The 18,246-nt window shown below is 35.4% G+C and overlaps 1 protein-coding gene across 3 annotated transcripts in view; it reads right to left on the bottom strand.

The window, feature by feature from the left end:
* The window catches only part of LOC106469933 (steryl-sulfatase-like), a 39,813-nt gene that overhangs the window by 18,191 nt on the left and 3,376 nt on the right, over positions 1–18,246 (bottom strand). For all 3 annotated transcript variants that reach the window (XM_022398505.1, XM_013930454.2, XM_022398506.1), the window contains 3 exons: positions 15,481–15,603; positions 14,405–15,094; positions 8,500–8,784 (listed from right to left, as the gene is read on the bottom strand). In XM_022398505.1, the coding sequence (XP_022254213.1) occupies positions 8,500–8,784; positions 14,405–15,094; positions 15,481–15,603 (1,098 nt within the window). The remainder of the gene's footprint in view (positions 1–8,499; positions 8,785–14,404; positions 15,095–15,480; positions 15,604–18,246) is intronic.

The raw sequence follows: 18,246 nt of genomic DNA, 5'->3' as shown, positions 1-18,246 counted from the left end.
TAACTTCCAAAACATACACACTTCCACTGACACTAATAGCTAGAATCCCACACTGAGAAGACAGAGGGGTCAGTGAGGACAGATCATACAGAAAGCATGTGCAGAGATCAAATATGTACCACGAGAAGTAGTATCAAAGTGGTGATCACTGCACTACATCCAGAACAGGTATGCTCTTCACCCAGAACTACAGAAAATTGAAAAGGGTGGACTATAATACAAGTATGATGGTCCAGCCCCAACCAAACAGCCTAGGTTCCACAACTCGGGTTGGATTTAAGGAGTCATGGTACCCATATCCCATGTTGGTGGTCAAGGCAGTTGGACTGCAGGTAAATATATATATCTTTGATATAATCCATACCAGTAACCACAAAATGATGTGTTTCAAACCACTGGGTTTGTGAAAGGAAGAAAGCAACACCAAAGTGAACAATCCTTCTGATCAACCTGAAGAAGTCCAAAAGGCAACATCCCAGGTCTGGATTTACAAACAATTGTCTTTACTCCCTCACCAAGTGGGCAAGGAGAATTCTGCTTACCCATGGAATTAAGGAGAGGATGTAGAACACTGTCTCATCAAGGAACAAATATGGGACTGTGTCGCATTCAGATTTATGAAGAGATAGTGGACCCCTGCATGAACAACATAAGACCTGACAGTGTTCATAAGAGGGTCCAAGCACCCCCCACCGGACAGCTAAGCGTGAAATCTGGACTGGTTTTATGAGTAGGCTCCTACCGACATCTGGGAAAAAACTCCCAGGGACCCAGGTAGAAGGGTCCCCCAATTTTGCCCTCTTCTCCAAGAGTGGAGAAAACTCAACTCTGTCCAACCCATCCCAGCAACTGGGAATTGAGTGTGGTAAGGACTCCCAAGATCCACTAGTAGAAGTAAGGGGGGAACATAAGCATTGGGGAGTCCTGAGGAACAGGTCTCTGGAGACAGTGCAACAGGTGAGCCATGCTCCCTAATTTTTAAAAGCAAAATGATCTCGACTGACGCATCTCTATGATCAGCAGGGACTGTCAAAATCCCTTTTAGCTTTACTCATGATTGTCCATGAGTAGTGGTCCATTAGAAATATTGTAATATGATATCACCATCAAGAATTGCATCCAGATGGCCTTATTGAACATCTTATCTCACCATAGCCCATTGCAACCAGAAACCTATATAAAAGTTGCTAGTGCAGAATTTAAATACAAGCATACCTGACTGGGCAACACTTGCCACTGAGTGGAATCCAAAAAAATCAACAGGGATCGTATAAGAGAAAGGAACAATAACTGTAAGTCAGATGACATGTTACTCACCACCCTGTTAAAATTTAGTAGAGGTATCAACACAACCACAGGGGGAAGATGAAGTCGCTTTGAAGAGGAAACTGCCAGATCATGAAGGCAATGAGATATGAATGTGTCAGCCCTCAAAATATCTCATAAGAATAAGGACGGAAATGATTAAGAGAACTAATGGAACGAAGAGTGGAAGGAGGGGGCCTTGAGACACAAGGGGATGAGCATGCAGACGTACAAGTGGAAGTAGAATAGGGTCGAGCAGCCAAAGATGATAAAGACTGCAAATGTGCTGTATCAACTCTGGCTTCTAAAGATTCTGGAATTCCAGGAAGTAAACAAGGCCAAAGAAAAGGCGCTTCCCGAAGAGCACAAGAAGGTTAGTGAATACCCTCCAAAAATGCATCATGATTCCATAAGTCCCAGCAACAGACCAACCATGACACCAAGGCAAGTCCTGAGGAGGACAAACGTGTCATAATAGTGACTAGTAAATTGCCCAGTTCATAGTCAAATTCTTGAGGTGATCAGTGATATGCTTCAGACAAAAGTTGAAGGGAAGAGAAGTATCTTAAAACAGTAGTAAGAGTCAAACGAATCTGCGAAAATTGCGACCTGTAAAGAGAGATAACATGTTTGTACCTAGCACCCCATAGACCCAACCTTTAAGTGTTCAAATATATATCATCCTGACGATGATACACCAAGGCTTGTTGTTCAGATAAACGAGGGGGGAGGCACAGCGACACCCTCATGTAATTGTGTTGCAAACCTCTCTGCATGCACAGCAATATCAAGAGGAGGAAAAACTAAGTAATCCCCTTGAGAACAATCGGACAACAAAGCAGGGGTAGACTCAAAAGCAACTGGGTTAATTCCCAAAACTTCACAAACTCACGTAACTAACTGCAGAAAAGGAGCAGAAGGTGACTGATAAGATAAGTCCTCAGGAGAGGAAGCTCTAGTGAAACAAAGGGTAAGAAACAGGGAGTCTAAATTCTCCCCAGAATATCCCGTTTCAGAATTAAAATTCAAATCAGTACCTCCTGGTTGCATGAAGGACTCAATCTCAACCCAACTCTTTTCTTGAAGTAAGTAATAATCATTTATAATACACACACACACACACATAGAATCAAATACAAAGTACAAATCTAACTGTATTACCAATATTTTGGCTACCATGCATTACATGTATATTTACTCATAAATGCTTAAATTGTAGTTATTTTTCTTAAAACATAGAATAATAAATGAAAACTACATAGAAAAACAATGATTTCTAGTAATTACGAGAATTACAGTGATAGTAAAATATTTTGCCATCGTGTGCCTTTAGTGCTAAGCCTCGTATATTTTTTGAGAGGAAGATGAAGAACGATAATTTTTGTAGGCTTCAAATAGACATTTTAGAAAAAAAATATATTGCATTACTCTACTAGTACACCCAAACATCTGTAACTTGCTTGGGTTTATAAATAAAGTATATATGTGCTTAAAAAATTTAATATCCATTAAGAGCAACAACTTGGTCATCACCATTCAACAGTCTTGGCGAAATTATTAATTTCTTTTCCAAGCTCTTTACAAACAACTGTCAGAATCACATGAAGCACAACTGGTCCTTTCTATTGGTTACAAACAAACCCTTAAGAAAAGTAGTGGAACGAAACAAGAGGTTTGGAAAGAATGGAGTAGAAGGAGGTGCCACTCTAGTTGATTTACTAGATACATTGATTTCTCAGCAAATCTAACTTTATATTCTAGCTTACAAGTATCTAAACTTCATATTTCTAATTTGTTAACCACTTGTATACGTATATAATAAGCGTAAAAAAATTAAACTGAGCAACAAGACATGGGGAGGTGCTATGTGACACACACAAATCAATATTTAGCTATATTTTATTCATACTTTCTTTTGAAATAAGAAATCAAAACATACATAATATTAAAATTTGAAATATAAGCTACATTTTGATGCCAATTTCATTGATATATAGTAATAATAAAGTTACTTAATAAAGTTTTGAAAATAAATTGCTAAAAGACCCCAACAAGTGCAGTTAGACCCATCCGTTGCAAAAGGGTTAAACAGCCGACGATCTTCCATTGACAAGTCAGAATAAGCTGTAATGTAATTATTGAAATAGACCGGACAAACCCCATGTGTGAAGACAGAGTTTGGCAACATCTGGATGAAACATGTCCAATCGAGGTTGCCAGTATAGAGACCTGGATGGAGGTAAGGAAAGGGGTTACTGCTTCAGTAAGGGCCAATATGGAACAATTAACAACATACAGAAAGGATTGGTCTGTATGAGAGAAAGAACCATACAGAGGAGTCTGATCAGAGGTTAAGCATAGAGATGAAGGCCCCTCCAATCCTGACTGAATGCATCTACCCCCAGAGCTGAGGGGTGCAGAACAGGAGACCAAAAAGAAGGAAGTTTGGCATTCCAATGGGTTGCAAACGCATCAATATGAAGTGTACCCAGACAAGAACACACCCACTGAAAAACCCCTGGATGAAGGGACCAGTCTGTAGGATAAACTTGGTTGGGTGGGATAGATAGTCTGCAACCAGATTCATAACACCAAGAGTGTGATGTTGTAGCTGTGAGCCCAGTATAAGAGGTTGAGTGTGAGAAAACACAGGGTCCTGGACTTGGTACCCCCTTGTTTGGAGATATAACTGACAACAGTTAAATTTTCAGAATGAACCATAACCACTCACTCTTGTAAGAGTGGGAGGAAATGAGTGAGAGCCCGATGAACCACCAACAGTTCCAGCTTGTTGATATGGTAAGTAGATTTCTCAACGGACCACCGAACAAAAATCTCCTGAAAGTTGAGAGAACCCCCCCCCCAACCCACCAAAGAAGCAAGTTGGGATGAGGAAGAGGAACTCCCACTGTGGTAAGTGCCTTGTCAAGCCACCAAACAAGGTCAGCCTTGATCCATGGGGGAAGGGTAATAGGATGATCCAAGGGATCGTGGGAGAAGTTCTACTGGAGTGAGAACTTCCTGGGAGGCCCACGTCCCCAACAGAGGGAGAACCTCTCAAGGAGGAAGAGAAGGTGAAGTCAGAGCCCAAGTGACTGCTCATTTCATATCTAGGAGCTAAATTGGAAAAGGCTGAGCCTGATTGAGATGGGAATTGAATGGGAATGACAGAGAACTTCTCCACCTTGATGAGAAACCCCACCCGAGCAGACTTCCAAAGAAGGAAGCAGGTGTGATTGGCAGATTGGGCTCGGGAAAAGGCGAGCAGGAGCCAGTCATCCATGTAATAATGAGTCCACAGACCCAACAAATAAAGATGATGTGCAAAGGCATGAACAACCTGACAGAACACACAAGGAGCAGAGGCAAGACCAAATGGTAGTGCAGGGAATGGGAACACATCCAACCCGTGGATCAACTGAAGATAACGACGTGACTCTTGAGCAATGGGGATATGAAAGTAAGCATCTGTCACATCCAAAGACCCAGGGAAAAACCCATCGAAGAGAGAGGTAGGATGAATCCATGGTGAATCAGGGTGTGTCCAGAAAGGCATTCAGCCAGGATAGATTGATAAAATAATAGGTCTCCAAACAAACAGATGGGAGTAAAAACTCAGACGAACAGGCACCACATGTTCTATGGCACCCATGTGAAGAAGATCAAGAACTGACTCCGCTAGAAGAATGGACAAGACACGATCCCAAGGAGGAGGAGGAGGGGACTGGAATTGAATGCATAGACCCTCTGACAGAACCCATAACACCCGTAAATCCATCATGAAGGGTTTCCAGATGGCGGAAAGAGAGTTGTAACCTGCCCGTGGAAAGACATCCCATCACCAATAACAGTGAGACCAATAGGAATGGAAAGAACGGATATAAGGAAGGGAATGTTGGGAGTAGGGAAAAGGGCGGGGTGAAGAAGGAGGAGCACTCAAACAGGTAAAGATTGAGCAGAATCAGTAGAGCGCAACAAATGAGAAGCAATGGAAAATAAATAATGCAATCTTGCCATATTGACCCTGGACTCCAAAGATTCAGGAAGACCCACCAAACACTATTTCATGCAGAAATGGGGCCTGACAAAGTTCCCATAACGACAAAAGGGGGAGACATTCCCACAAGTAATGTACCTCTCCTGAGTAAATTCCAACAACACATAATCCAAGTGGTGATGGACAAGGCTGAAGCCAACAGCTGTGCCATAGTAGACCACAGGAGGGTCCAGAGATCGGGCCAAGAACTGATCAGGAGACTGATGGAAGGCATGAGGCAACAGCTGTAAAGAAGAAAGAACATGTAAAAGATTGGTCAATGTAATGTGAATCGTAGTAAACTGGGACCTATTCAAATATTCCGAAGCATCATATTTAGAACACCACAAGGAAAAGAGAGGATCTCAACATTGAGAATCCAAGTAGGGATTCGAGGCACATTGGTAAGTAAAATGATAATTGGTCCAAAAGCCAAAGCATACCCACTCCCGACTGTACTTGAGCAGCAAAACATTGAGCATGAACAAGAATGTTGGGAGAGGGAGAAAAATAATAATAATTGGAATGAGGCTCTTCACCCAACAAGGACGGAGTAGAAGAATCAAGAGCTAAAGGGGAGACATGTAAAACTTGACAAACCTGATCAATAAGGTGTAAGAAAGGTATGGTCAGCCAACTCTCCCGATTTTCAGAACTATGTGACTGGCCAAGTCAAAATTGTACTTCCCTGATGAAAAACTTCCTCAGAAATATGGTCCTGGGAGAAGGACCAGAAGAAACCGTGAAAGCATCCAACTTCTGTGAATCTTCTCGGCCAACATTGGAAACTTGCCAAGCTGGGGAGTAGTGACATGAGTTTTGTCCATGTTGGCAGGAACTTCTTCATCCACTACAAAATTTGAATTCATAAGTCCATGTGAACTTTTGAAAAAAAAAAGTAAAGGAATTACTAAATGAACAAGCAATTCCAACTACAAGTGAAAACTAGCAAGAAGACACAAAAATGTAGCCAAAATTCGCTTGAAGAACAACTGAAAACACATGTCTGAACACTGTAGTGCCAATCGAAAAAGTGAGGATTGTGCTGCAATGGTAGAGGGAGCTACCTACGCTAGTATAGATGATGCAATGTGATAGGTGGAGAGTAGCCACATGATCAGCACATGTTGCTGCAATGAGGCAAAAAATATAGGGGTATAAAAGTCTGGTGCACATAAGATTTACCAATGCCTAGAGTGCAAATGAAGGTCGAGATAGCTATAGGAGAGGAGGTAGTACCATTTTGGAATTTATACATTTTTGATTGTGGTTTTAATTCTTGTTAATTTTTGTAGCAGTATCCCTACTTCATTTTAAAATTCATAATTTTTAATATTCTTGTTTTTTGACTTTTTGTATTTACCATTTGTATTATACCTGTATATGTATATTGGTTTGAAAAGATATTTAAGTACGTGCATGATATGTTTATCATTTATATATATATGGATTTTTATCAGTATATCAAAAGCAGATACCCACAGACCATTCAAGTAAGCTGGAAAAATCTTTTAGCAATAGTCCGAGCCATCTAGGCTGTTTTAGAAATTTTTGAATTGTTATACCAGAAATATTAACGACATTTTTAGCATATCATTAGTATATATGCGCATATCTCGTAACCAATACTTTGAATGGTTGGTTTTTCACTTAGGAATTTAATAGGGTGGTTTTCGGTGCATGAATTATTTGGAAATCTTGTGAATCCCAACTATTAAGTTTTACTGTACTTAAAATCAGCATAATGTGCTTCCATACTCAAGTTTGTGTTATTTTTTTTGTGTAATAAACTCATCTAGTAGTGGATTCTACATACTCTTTTAAATTGCTGAAACAAGGAAATGGAAGATTATGCACAAGCAAATGGTCAGTCTTGAGAACAACAACTTTAAATTAAAAAAAAAGGTTTTTACCTTTAACATAGGCTTGAAACAAATCTAACTTGTATTCATGGATATAACTGTTGACTTACAAGACATGAAATGCTGTTTTGTGTAAGACAACAGGTTTCTTTGGGATAATAAACTGTAAAATTTGAAAGGTGGCAACTTTGTTTGGAGATTCAGGTAAAAGTTATCAACAAAATTAGTACAAAGTCTAAGTTTGAGAACTACCATAATTATTATTTCATCATTGAACAAGCCATACCAACTAACAAGTACAATTCTGTAAGCTCAATCAATCAACATTTTGTAACAGATGCAAATATGAGCTTGTGATAAACATTCATTTCAAAATAAACACTGTTATTATGTACCAAAGTAACTAAAATGTAAAACTTAAAGTATATTTACATCAACTGTAAATTTGATGCTTTAGTGTTTACTAGTCGAATAATATAAAACATTGGCTGCATATTTTCATGAGTGAAAAACAGCATCATTAATGCAACATATATTATGAAAACATTCCTTCAACAACCACTTTATGTTAATGCTCACCCCATAAATATTATTATATACAACTCTTTTAAACATAAAATGTATCTTAACAAAACACAAAAGTAGAGGTTAATTTAGAAATACACCTCTACCTCAGTGAATAAAGTTAAGAAAGAAATGCAATAAAGGATTCATGTTTGCCAATCTGTTGTCAGCCATAAAGCAAAATAACTTAGTTTACTCTTTTTTTTCCTCAGCTAGTAAGCTTTTTTGCATTTTGTAATTTTCAAGTTGGGCTGCTTTTATTTAAACATGATATATTTCATTATTAACTAGAGCAATGTGGAATATTAACAGTCAAAACAATATATAGAAATATTATACTACATTTTTTTCAAATTTGAATTGCTTAAATTTCTGAGCTTTCAAATATGGTGTTAGGAAAATATCTAGGTTCAAAAAATGAATTTTAAGACCAAAATACAAAACCATATATTTCAAACACTGTCAAAAGGTGGACCTATTTTTCATCAAGGGCAAACTCCCAAATGTCAATTTTCAACCAATACTCAACATTTTATAGTACTTGACTGTTAAAGACAATCAGCAATTACATTAATTAACACTTGTAATCCACTTTCAAGTACAGTATATACAAGTGAATGATGGATATATAGTGCAGAGAAAAAGTAAATACCTCACCATAAAATTAAACAAGTAAAATAATAAAACCCCATGCTTTTACGCATGTCATAAGAGAATTAACATCTAACTAACCTGTGTCGGGGATATATCGAGCAGCATGAATCCAACTTCCACAGTAATGGAAAAGAAATGTGTGAATTCTGGTAACCTTTTGCTCTGTTAGTAGAGGCATCATATTCTTTCCATCTATTAAGAGGTCAGTGGGCAGTGTTTTATTGGCCAAGTTCAATATGGTAGGGAACAAATCCATTTGGCTAGTAGGAGTATTAATCTCAAGACCAGCGGGTATTCTTCCAGGGAACATCACTACGGTAGGAACACGAATCCCTCCTTCCATTCCACCCATTCCTTTGCCTCCTGTCAGAAAAAATGTAACTATTAATGTAATACAAGCCAAATATTTTACCTTTTCAATAACAAAGTGGTAGGTGATAATGTATATTTACTTTTTAATGTATGCACATTATGTATACATAAAATAAACAGAAAAAAGTGTTTGTTATGAAGTTCTCTAAGCATTGACATTAGTATAAGAATACATTTCAATCATAATATTAAAATTTCTGCTTAAGTACTCCAAACGTGTAAGCTATTATTCATAACAAAGTTATGATATTGCTCAAATGTTTGGAAATAACATCAACTGAATACATATATATTAGATACATCAAAAACTTAAATACATATGTGCTAACATAAATGTTTCTGAAGAGTGAAGGTTAGACAACGAAAAATATCAAATACAATAAGTATATATTGTTCAAAAGGTGAACAAAATGAAAGATCGAGCCTTATAATTCAACCGACTTTAGGAGAATATGTTTAAACAAAAAAAAGTTATATGGGTAAAAAGAGTGCATGTAAGAATTACAGACACTATAAAGAAAACCATGATTAAAGCTCTACGTGTACAAGAAAAGAGCCATAGTGAAAAATACTGCATGTTCAAACCATGATAAGACATTATATATAGACACTTTAGGAGACAAAATGAAAAAAAAACATTATAAATCTAATTTGGCAATAGCCGTCATGTGGAAAGAGCTATGTTGACTGCACATAGGTAAATCTGACAACTCTACACTGGCTTTCTGATGATATAGTCCAGAATCTGTTTGGATGGACCTATTTATTTGTCTACATCTTTAGGAATGGTACTCTGAATGTTTTGCATTAGAGGAATGGCATTCTGATATCATCTGTCAGACTTTTAGTTGGACCCAATTTCATTATGTTGAATTATACATGTAATGTTATGTTGGTGTCTATAATGGATGGGAAGCTACCATTAGAATAGACTGGCTACCATTTACTTTGGATCCCATTTGCACAAGACACAGATGGGACTGATTTCAGAGATAGATTTAATGTCTAACTCACTCACCAATCATGTTAGATAAGAAGGGACATACCTTACAAAAGTATTACCCAGGACCCCATTAGTGTTTAGTTAATTATAATCATAATGAAAATATCTAGTAAAGAAAATAACTCATATTCATTAATAATAACTATAATTGTAAACTGATAAAGAAATAGTAATGAAAACAAAAATTCATTATCTGACTAGTTTGGTAAAAATTGACATTTCATTTGAAATCCATTATTAGTATTTATTAAATATATTGCTTATAACAATTTAAGTGAATGAAAACTTTGTATCAAGTAGTATTTTGTGTTAAAGCAGTGTACAATGATTAAATATTCATATGGAACGGTAATGTAAGCCTGCAGAAACATTTTTGTTTCAACATAGTCGTATTCATAAAGCATTTTCCACTAAAAATAAATATTTAAATTGTTTATAGATACTGTTAAATTAGCATTATAAAAAATGTATGCACAGATTAATGTCATTATCACTCTGTTAACTGTAATCTATATATATATAAAAAGATGAAATGCATGTTTGCACCAAAACTCCTCTGAGCTATAAAATTGAACTGAACCCTATTTCTATTTTGTAAAGCCTGTTGGTTAATTACTCCCAGCATATTGCATTATTCTCAAACAATCTTGGCAGGTTGATGCTTTTAAGAATGTTTAATATTTTAAAGGGATTCAAGATCAAAGTATGAAAGTTGCTGAATTGTTTCTCAAACAACCATGCTTTTCACATGGTCAATGAGATATAGGGTGTTCAAGGGTGGGATCACCTCAAAATCTCTATTTGTTAGTAGATGGAAAGCAAACTGCAAATGTTGTTCATGAAGAAGTTTTATTATAATTTTAAAATTTTGAAATAAATTTTATGTTCAAGTTATTAATTTGAAACAAATGATTGCTGTTAAACTTACATTGATTTAATTAAATTAGACATTCCCCATCAGTTGATGGGTATTTCAACTTGTGTAAGACATAAGGTGCTGATGCAAGACCAAAAGGTAGAGCCCTGAACTGCAGAACCTGACCCTTGTGCATAAATCTGAGACATCCGAGAAGATTTTGCTAAGGGAATATGGAGATAAGCATCAGTAACATCAAACTTGGCCATCCATAGCCCTGGAGCAAAGTGCTTTCATAGGTTGAGAAAGGATTCCATAGTAAATCAAGGAGGATATGAAATTAGTTGAGTCGAGACAGGTCAATGATTTGACACCAATCTTCTGTCTTCTTGAGTACCACAATTAAATGGGAATAAAATCCCGGAAGAACTGGATCAACCCTCTACTACTGCTCTTTTGACTAACAGCTCTCTTATCACCTGGGAACAAAGCTCCACTCGTCATGAATATATTGGAGGTGACAAGGCAACAGGTTGTTCAGATAAACGTGGAGGTGATGTAAACTGAGTGACCAACCCTGAATTCAGAGCATGGATCCCTGGTGAAAAAACTCCATATGTCCAGAAAATGATATACACTGTGGTCCCACTGCTCCCCTGCCCACGAGATAGGTACTGACACTGTTGTTGGCAGTCAATCCGAGCTGAAAATCCTCGAAAATACAAACGGACTCTAGTATGTGAACCAAAGGAGGGAACAGAGAAAACTAAGAGCCGACATTCTCGAATTAGTGCCAGAAAGATGAAAAGTCAATGATGATAAAGAAGAATGATAACAAACTGAATAAAATCTTGATTCTAATGTCTCTGGAACTCCCGCAAACAACATGGGTCAGAGAAAAAGGAGTTTCCTGTAACTCCCTGATGGCAGAATACTTTAAATGAACACTTTTTAACAAAGAATCTCTACCTAATAAATCCCAACAACAAACCAGTCAGAAAACCAGAGAAAGAACTGAAGTAGATGTCAGCAAAAATCCCCAACTCGACCTCAAGTTGCTGAGGGTAACAATACTAGGCTTCCAACAAAAGTTGGATCAAAGATAAATACCAAGAAAACTGATCTGTTTAAAGTTATCCCAAGTTCCAAACGATACCCCCACAGGTCCAAAATATGGGGTCCATTCATTGAGAATCAAAATATACTCCCTCCTGGGGGTGATAAGCCAAAGCATGCTGTTCCAATAAATGTGGGGACAAGGCATAGATATCCTGTTGCATAACTGAGCGGCAAATCTCCCAACATGAACAGCAATATCAGGAGGAGGAAAAGCCAAGTGGTCACTTGCCATCTTTGCTGTCAAAAAAGAAGGGGTAGAGTCAAGTGCAATAGGAGAGACCCCCAAAACCTCACAAACCAGAGTAACCAACTGAAGAAAAAATGGCTGGAAGCAGCTAATTAAAATGATCCTCTGTTGAGGCCAACCTAGTAAAGAAAGAAGCCAGAAAAAGAAACAAGTTTAAATTTTCCCCAGCTGGTTAGAATCATGTGTAAAAGCCACCTCAAAGCCCCCTGGAGAGACACTCCCAGTCCGCATATATGTGTCCATCTCGTAACGAATCATATCACAGACAGCCTTGACTGAGAGTGATCCCTCCCCTAGTCATTGACAAATATCAGACAACGGAGGTGGAAGAGAAGAGATCTGAATGGCCTCCGTAATAGAAACATTAACTCGAGAATTCATACCCATCAGAAATTGTTTTTTCTTTTTTATTATTATTATTATCAAAGTAATTTATAAATATACGAAGATATAACCATAGTAACACAAACCACGTTCAAAGTCGCAACATAAATTGTGAATAATCACAACACTCCTGTTTATAGAAACCCATGGCAAATGCTTTGTCAAGAAAAAGTAATTACATTATCTGAATAAGGTGCTTATATACAGTACCTAGCTAGAGGGTGCATTGAAGTTGGTGGAGAAATTTGCAGATTAGAATTTGCTAAGGGCATTCGAGTGGGATATAAAAGATCGGAGTAAGTGTTTTCATTGCTTAGATGGGCAAAGTGGAAACCCTGGAGATCGAGAAATAGCCATGGTGTCGGCAGAACAAAGTATGTTTAGGAATATTCAATACTCGTCTTCCTTTATTAAATCATTAATTTTTGGCAAATATACTTTATTAGAAATTCTTATTTTTTCTGTACAAAAGACTTGTAATGTTTACTGAAAGCTTGCCAAATTTTGTGAAGATAAATAAATCATATTGTATTGGACGATGTATCAATACAATTGTATCATGGCTTCACAATACTATACTCATATTGCTGTATTGCCAAACTTTTAATAAATGCAATCCAGTCACAAAAAAGGACCATGGATAAATAACTGTCAGTGAAATATTTGCAAAACATACCCCCTTAATGTTTTGATTTCTAATTTATTGCATCCATTGCATGCTATCCAACTAAAAAAAAAAAAAACTAACCACTTACTCCAGCACATTCAATTCTGTAGAAGTCATTATCAATTAAACAATAATCAGAACCGTTAATATTACTTTTCACTAAAGCCTTATACAGATTTAGTAATATCACTAATTAACTTTCTTGTGACTATTTATCACTGATATTAAACTATTTTACCTAATGAAAATATTTATTTTAGCTAAACAAAACTCTTCTAGTTTTGTATTAATGAAAATTTTTCAGTTTTATGAAAATAACAGATTTTTAAACCAAATCCTCTGTGGCCAGAACAAAATGTTCTAAAAACTTCAACTGCTTTTAAAGTTATCTGTGAACATGTGTTATTTATGCATGACTCTACAGCATGAGTATCATTAGTAATGTTAAGTTAGAGAAGGTAGCTATTTATGACTTTTCTAAAAGTAGCACTCTCCAGATTCAAAATAAATTTGATCATGATAAGTTTTTTATTTTTCTAATTATACTTACCTTCATGCTAACCTCAAAACAATGTTAAGTACTAAAAGTAAAGAAAAAACTTTACAAAAAAGGAAATAAGTGAAGAAATGGCTAATATCAATCCTTTAAAAACAATGTAGACAAGACAGTAGGGATGGCACTTGCATCATTCCTAAATAATAGCTTGTGTTTGTGTGTTTTTCTTTTAGCAAAGCCACAACAGGCTAACTGCTGTGTCCACCGAGGGGAACTGAACCCAATTTTAGCATTGTAAATCCATAGTGGTACAGAGACTATGAGACATATAATGGGGCTGAATTTAAAATAAATCTACAATTACATTAATGGATGACATTAGTTTGGGGGAAAGAGCAAACAATATTTCAGGCATCCAACCATATCCTCCACTAGGCCTTGAAGTGATTCATGTTGTTAAAGTATTTATATATGACTGCATATATGAACTATTATAATTACTCCAGATTAATTAGTCAACCAACAAGCTTTCACAAATACATATGAAAAAACACTACATTTTTAAGACAGATTTCCAAAATATTTGTATGAACATAATTCATGCTCATTTCACATAGTTTCTATGTAACCAAGAAATAAACTCAAACCTTTCTACGAAAGTTGTATCAAAATGACAGTGCTTGAATATTATGAACAGTGATGTTGCCCACATTAAAAGGATATTAGACAACTTTTTATATTCTACCTCTATCCCAAGATATATTATTGTTTGTTAAAAATTCATCTTCATTGATTACATCACATTACAGCCAAAATTATGGTGTTCAAAGTTCACTAACCTTTGAATATACCATTATATCCTCCTTCTCTAGTGCCATCAGGTCCAGTCTCTTCAACATGGGCACCATTATCTGATGAGAAGTATACAAAAGTATTGTTTTTCACCTCCAGTTTCTCTAACGTATGAAGTATCTCCCCGACAGCCCAATCCAGTTCCTCAACATTGTCACCATAACGACCTGCAGCACTTACTCCAACAAACTCTGGACTGCTAAATAGTGCAGTATGTACATGAACAAATGGCATGAACAAGAAGAATGGTTTGTTTAAATTAGCTTGCTGATATAAAAACTCTTTGGCCTCTAAGGTGAACCTTTGTGTAAGGTTAGTCAGCCTGATTGGCTGTTCTACCACATCCTGATTTCGCATGATTATTCCATTGATTAGTTTCAAGTTGCAAACAAAAATTACAGTTAATAGTGGTATACCACAGAACAGCAACAGTATTAACAGACAAACTGGTATGGACCATTTATGAACCATTAGGGCTGTTGTGCACCCTATAATAAATATGGCTATCATATAGCCATAAAAGTGGGGAATAAAGGATGTTACAACACTAGAACCATCTGCACCAAAGTCCTTGAGGTTTGTTAGTGGAAGTCCATAAAAGTGATGAAATCCATGTTTTAGTGGATGATGGCAGAGGTCTCCTTGTTTATTACAATTCACACCAAGGTGCCATTTTCCTACAAGAAGAGTTTCAGCCATATCTTAATTTTTTATATGTTAATAATCAAATAAACATAGTTTTTCTTTATATAAAATATTAAACTGCTATCATTACAATAAATGGAGAAATTGTGTTCTTTTTATTATCAAGTAATGTAGAAATCTTTTGGAAATCTGTAGTTTCATTAAATAAAACAAAACTGTAGTTTAGATCATAAACATTCAGCTTAATTTGTGATTTGTCGAGGTGCGGTGTATTTATATTAAATTTCTAATTTGTATTGCAAAGCTTTATAAAACTAAAGATTCAATGTACTTTGAAGAATTGCTGATCTTGAATTATATAATTTCATAAAACTAGAAATAAAGAAAAGAATATATTAGGTAAATAATCGATACCCACCAATAAGGGCTGTTTCATAACCCTCATCTTGCAAAATTCTAGCAAAAGTAGTTTCATTTTCAGGTAGACCACCAGACTGAGCCATAAATAGAAATACTTTGTTTAGAAAAGTTGATTCCATGCCTGCAAATGCATGAGTCTGTTAACCAGGAATTGCCATATTGTTTGAAAATTTTTTATATTATAAACTTGTTCATGCTCTGTATGTTATTGAAAAAACAAACAATAATGTAGTTAATTTTTAAAATACATACTTAAAACACGTTGCAAAACGTATGTATGCAAGGTGGGTAATGTAAGCATCATTGAAATTTTGTAGACCATGACATGAAACATGCTAAGCTTCCTGAAGCTAATATATGTAAATTTACTACTCTGACCTACTGTGATTTTAAACTACACTCTATAGTATATCTACTATCATCAGATTACCTACAAAAATAACAAGGAATGTGATCCAAGAATATTTTCTGTGCTTTCAGATGGTGAATGTAATGGGTCAAATGAGAGTAATCAGCTTGGGACTTGAATCCTGATAGCTAGTTCAGTTGGTAAAGTATTGGTCTAAAAAAAAACCAGTATGATCCAAGGATTTCTTAGCATCCTGATCAACAGAGCTAATAGATGTAACACCCAAGCAGAGTACCTAGTAAACCAAATCACCTGTATGTATGTTTGTAACAGCAGCTGGGAAGGTATAGTGTGTGCAAACATTTGCTTGGAAAATATGTGCAGTGTTTATAATTTGGGGATGCCATGTTGTGGTATATTGTAGGTAGCTTGACAATGCCAGGTTGTGTTGTGTATTATAACTTGGGATTAAGAGTGAGAATTGAGTTGTAAGATTATGTAACTGTGAAGATAGGCATTATTAGCTTGGACTATACTGAACTCGTATATGTGTAAAACATCTTTAAAGTAGCCTCAGTTACCATTAAAATGCATCATTTTCAGTGAAAATTACAAACTTTCCAAGAGGACCCCAGACCCCCAGTACGTCTTCATCAATAATTTTTTTCCCTAAAAGTAGCAGCCCCCACTTTATAGATTTCCACCTATACCTCTGGTTTAACACCCTAATCTTTGGGAACAAAAATTACTAAAATATATAAAACATAATAGAGAAGCACTGAAAAAACTTCTGAATGAATTTGAACACAAGTTATCTTGCTTTTATGTTTATAACTCTTTACAACTGCAACATAATTTGGTTTTAAATGTTCATGTAAAATGACATTTTAAAGCAGATACAGTTAATCAAATTTGTATTGTTCTTATGCAAATGGCACACATTTTCTGTATTACTTAATTGTGAATATAAGAGTATATAAAATTTACAAATCCATATAGTTAAAAAAAAGTCAGTGATAATATTAACTCTTTCAGCACAGGCTCGGTCACTTGTAACCATTTTGTGCTTATTACAATTTTCATATTATAACTTTTAAAATACAATGCTTTCATAAGCAAAACATTTTTCTTTTTGTATGTTGCCTATCCTAGATGAAAAGTAATTTTCATTTTAAGATTAAAAATACTTTTATGCATCAGAAAATTTTCAAATTTCACATGAAACTTTTATAATGACCAGATAGTTATCATACATTTCTTAAGGAAAATCTTTATATTTTATCTGTTATTTTCAGTAATGAATCTCTGTATGGTTTCGGTAGATTTGACTGATCTTGTAACCACCATAAAAAATTATGAAATAAATATAAATTATGCCTCTTTCATTCTAGAATGAACACAAATTATATCATGAAAACATAAATGTTTAAACTAAATAGCTTAAATCTCATAACAATATACATTTTTATATATTTATTACTTTTATTATATTGACATTTCAGCCTTGCCTGGCTAACAATACAGAAGTTACAATGACGTGGCTCATGTGTACTCAAGTTACCATATCCAATAATATAAAAATAATCTTTGGTCTGTACAAAGGAATTTGTCTTGGCTGGGTTTTAGTAGACTAGTATTTTGTATAATACAGTCACATTTCAATAATTATACATTATATATGTATATAAATTATTGCTATTTTGAAATAAGTTCTTAAACTTATGTTTCTTAAAACATAGAACAGTAAATAAAGAAGTAAAGCAAACAATTATCTCTTCTAGTTATGACCTTTGTACTTGGTTGCTGCTTGACATAGGTTGCTAAGCCTTTAAAAATTTTGCATGTGAAGGATATGAAACAAAATAATTTTTTTAGGTTTTATATATACATTTGAATAATTAAAAAATCATAAATTATTACATCAATACCACAGAATTCCATTATAATTTATCAAACTTAGTAATTAAACTGTATTTGGGTCTAAAAAATATGAAATTTGGAGCAGACTACAGACACACCCTACCTCTTTGAAATATTGGTTCAAAAGTAAAATGGCTGAGAAAGCCACTAGGGGGACATTATGAGCTTCTGATTGGTTATTCATGTCATATATAGAAGTAAATGTATATAAGGGAGCGTTTCCAAAAATGGAAAGTGGTGGGTGGGGTGCCACTGTGTTTGATTTATTACAGGAGCAATATCTCAGCAAACAGAAATGATAAGACATTCTTATTTTATATTCTAGCTTTTCAATATCTGTAATTTGAATTTCTAATTCGTATGACACTATAGACTTAGTATTTTGACTTCACAAACATCTAATTTGAACCAGTGCTTGATTCAACATACCACGAGACACACAAAAACCGAAGTGTATCTGGGTGTTTAATATTTATTTTGAATTTAGGAAAGTGG

The sequence above is a fragment of the Limulus polyphemus genome, unplaced genomic scaffold, assembly GCF_000517525.1.
Source record: "Limulus polyphemus unplaced genomic scaffold, Limulus_polyphemus-2.1.2 Scaffold3730, whole genome shotgun sequence".
Classification (NCBI taxonomy): domain Eukaryota; kingdom Metazoa; phylum Arthropoda; class Merostomata; order Xiphosura; family Limulidae; genus Limulus; species Limulus polyphemus.
Note: the sequence above shows the minus strand (reverse complement) of the source record. Positions and strands in the feature narration are given on the sequence as shown.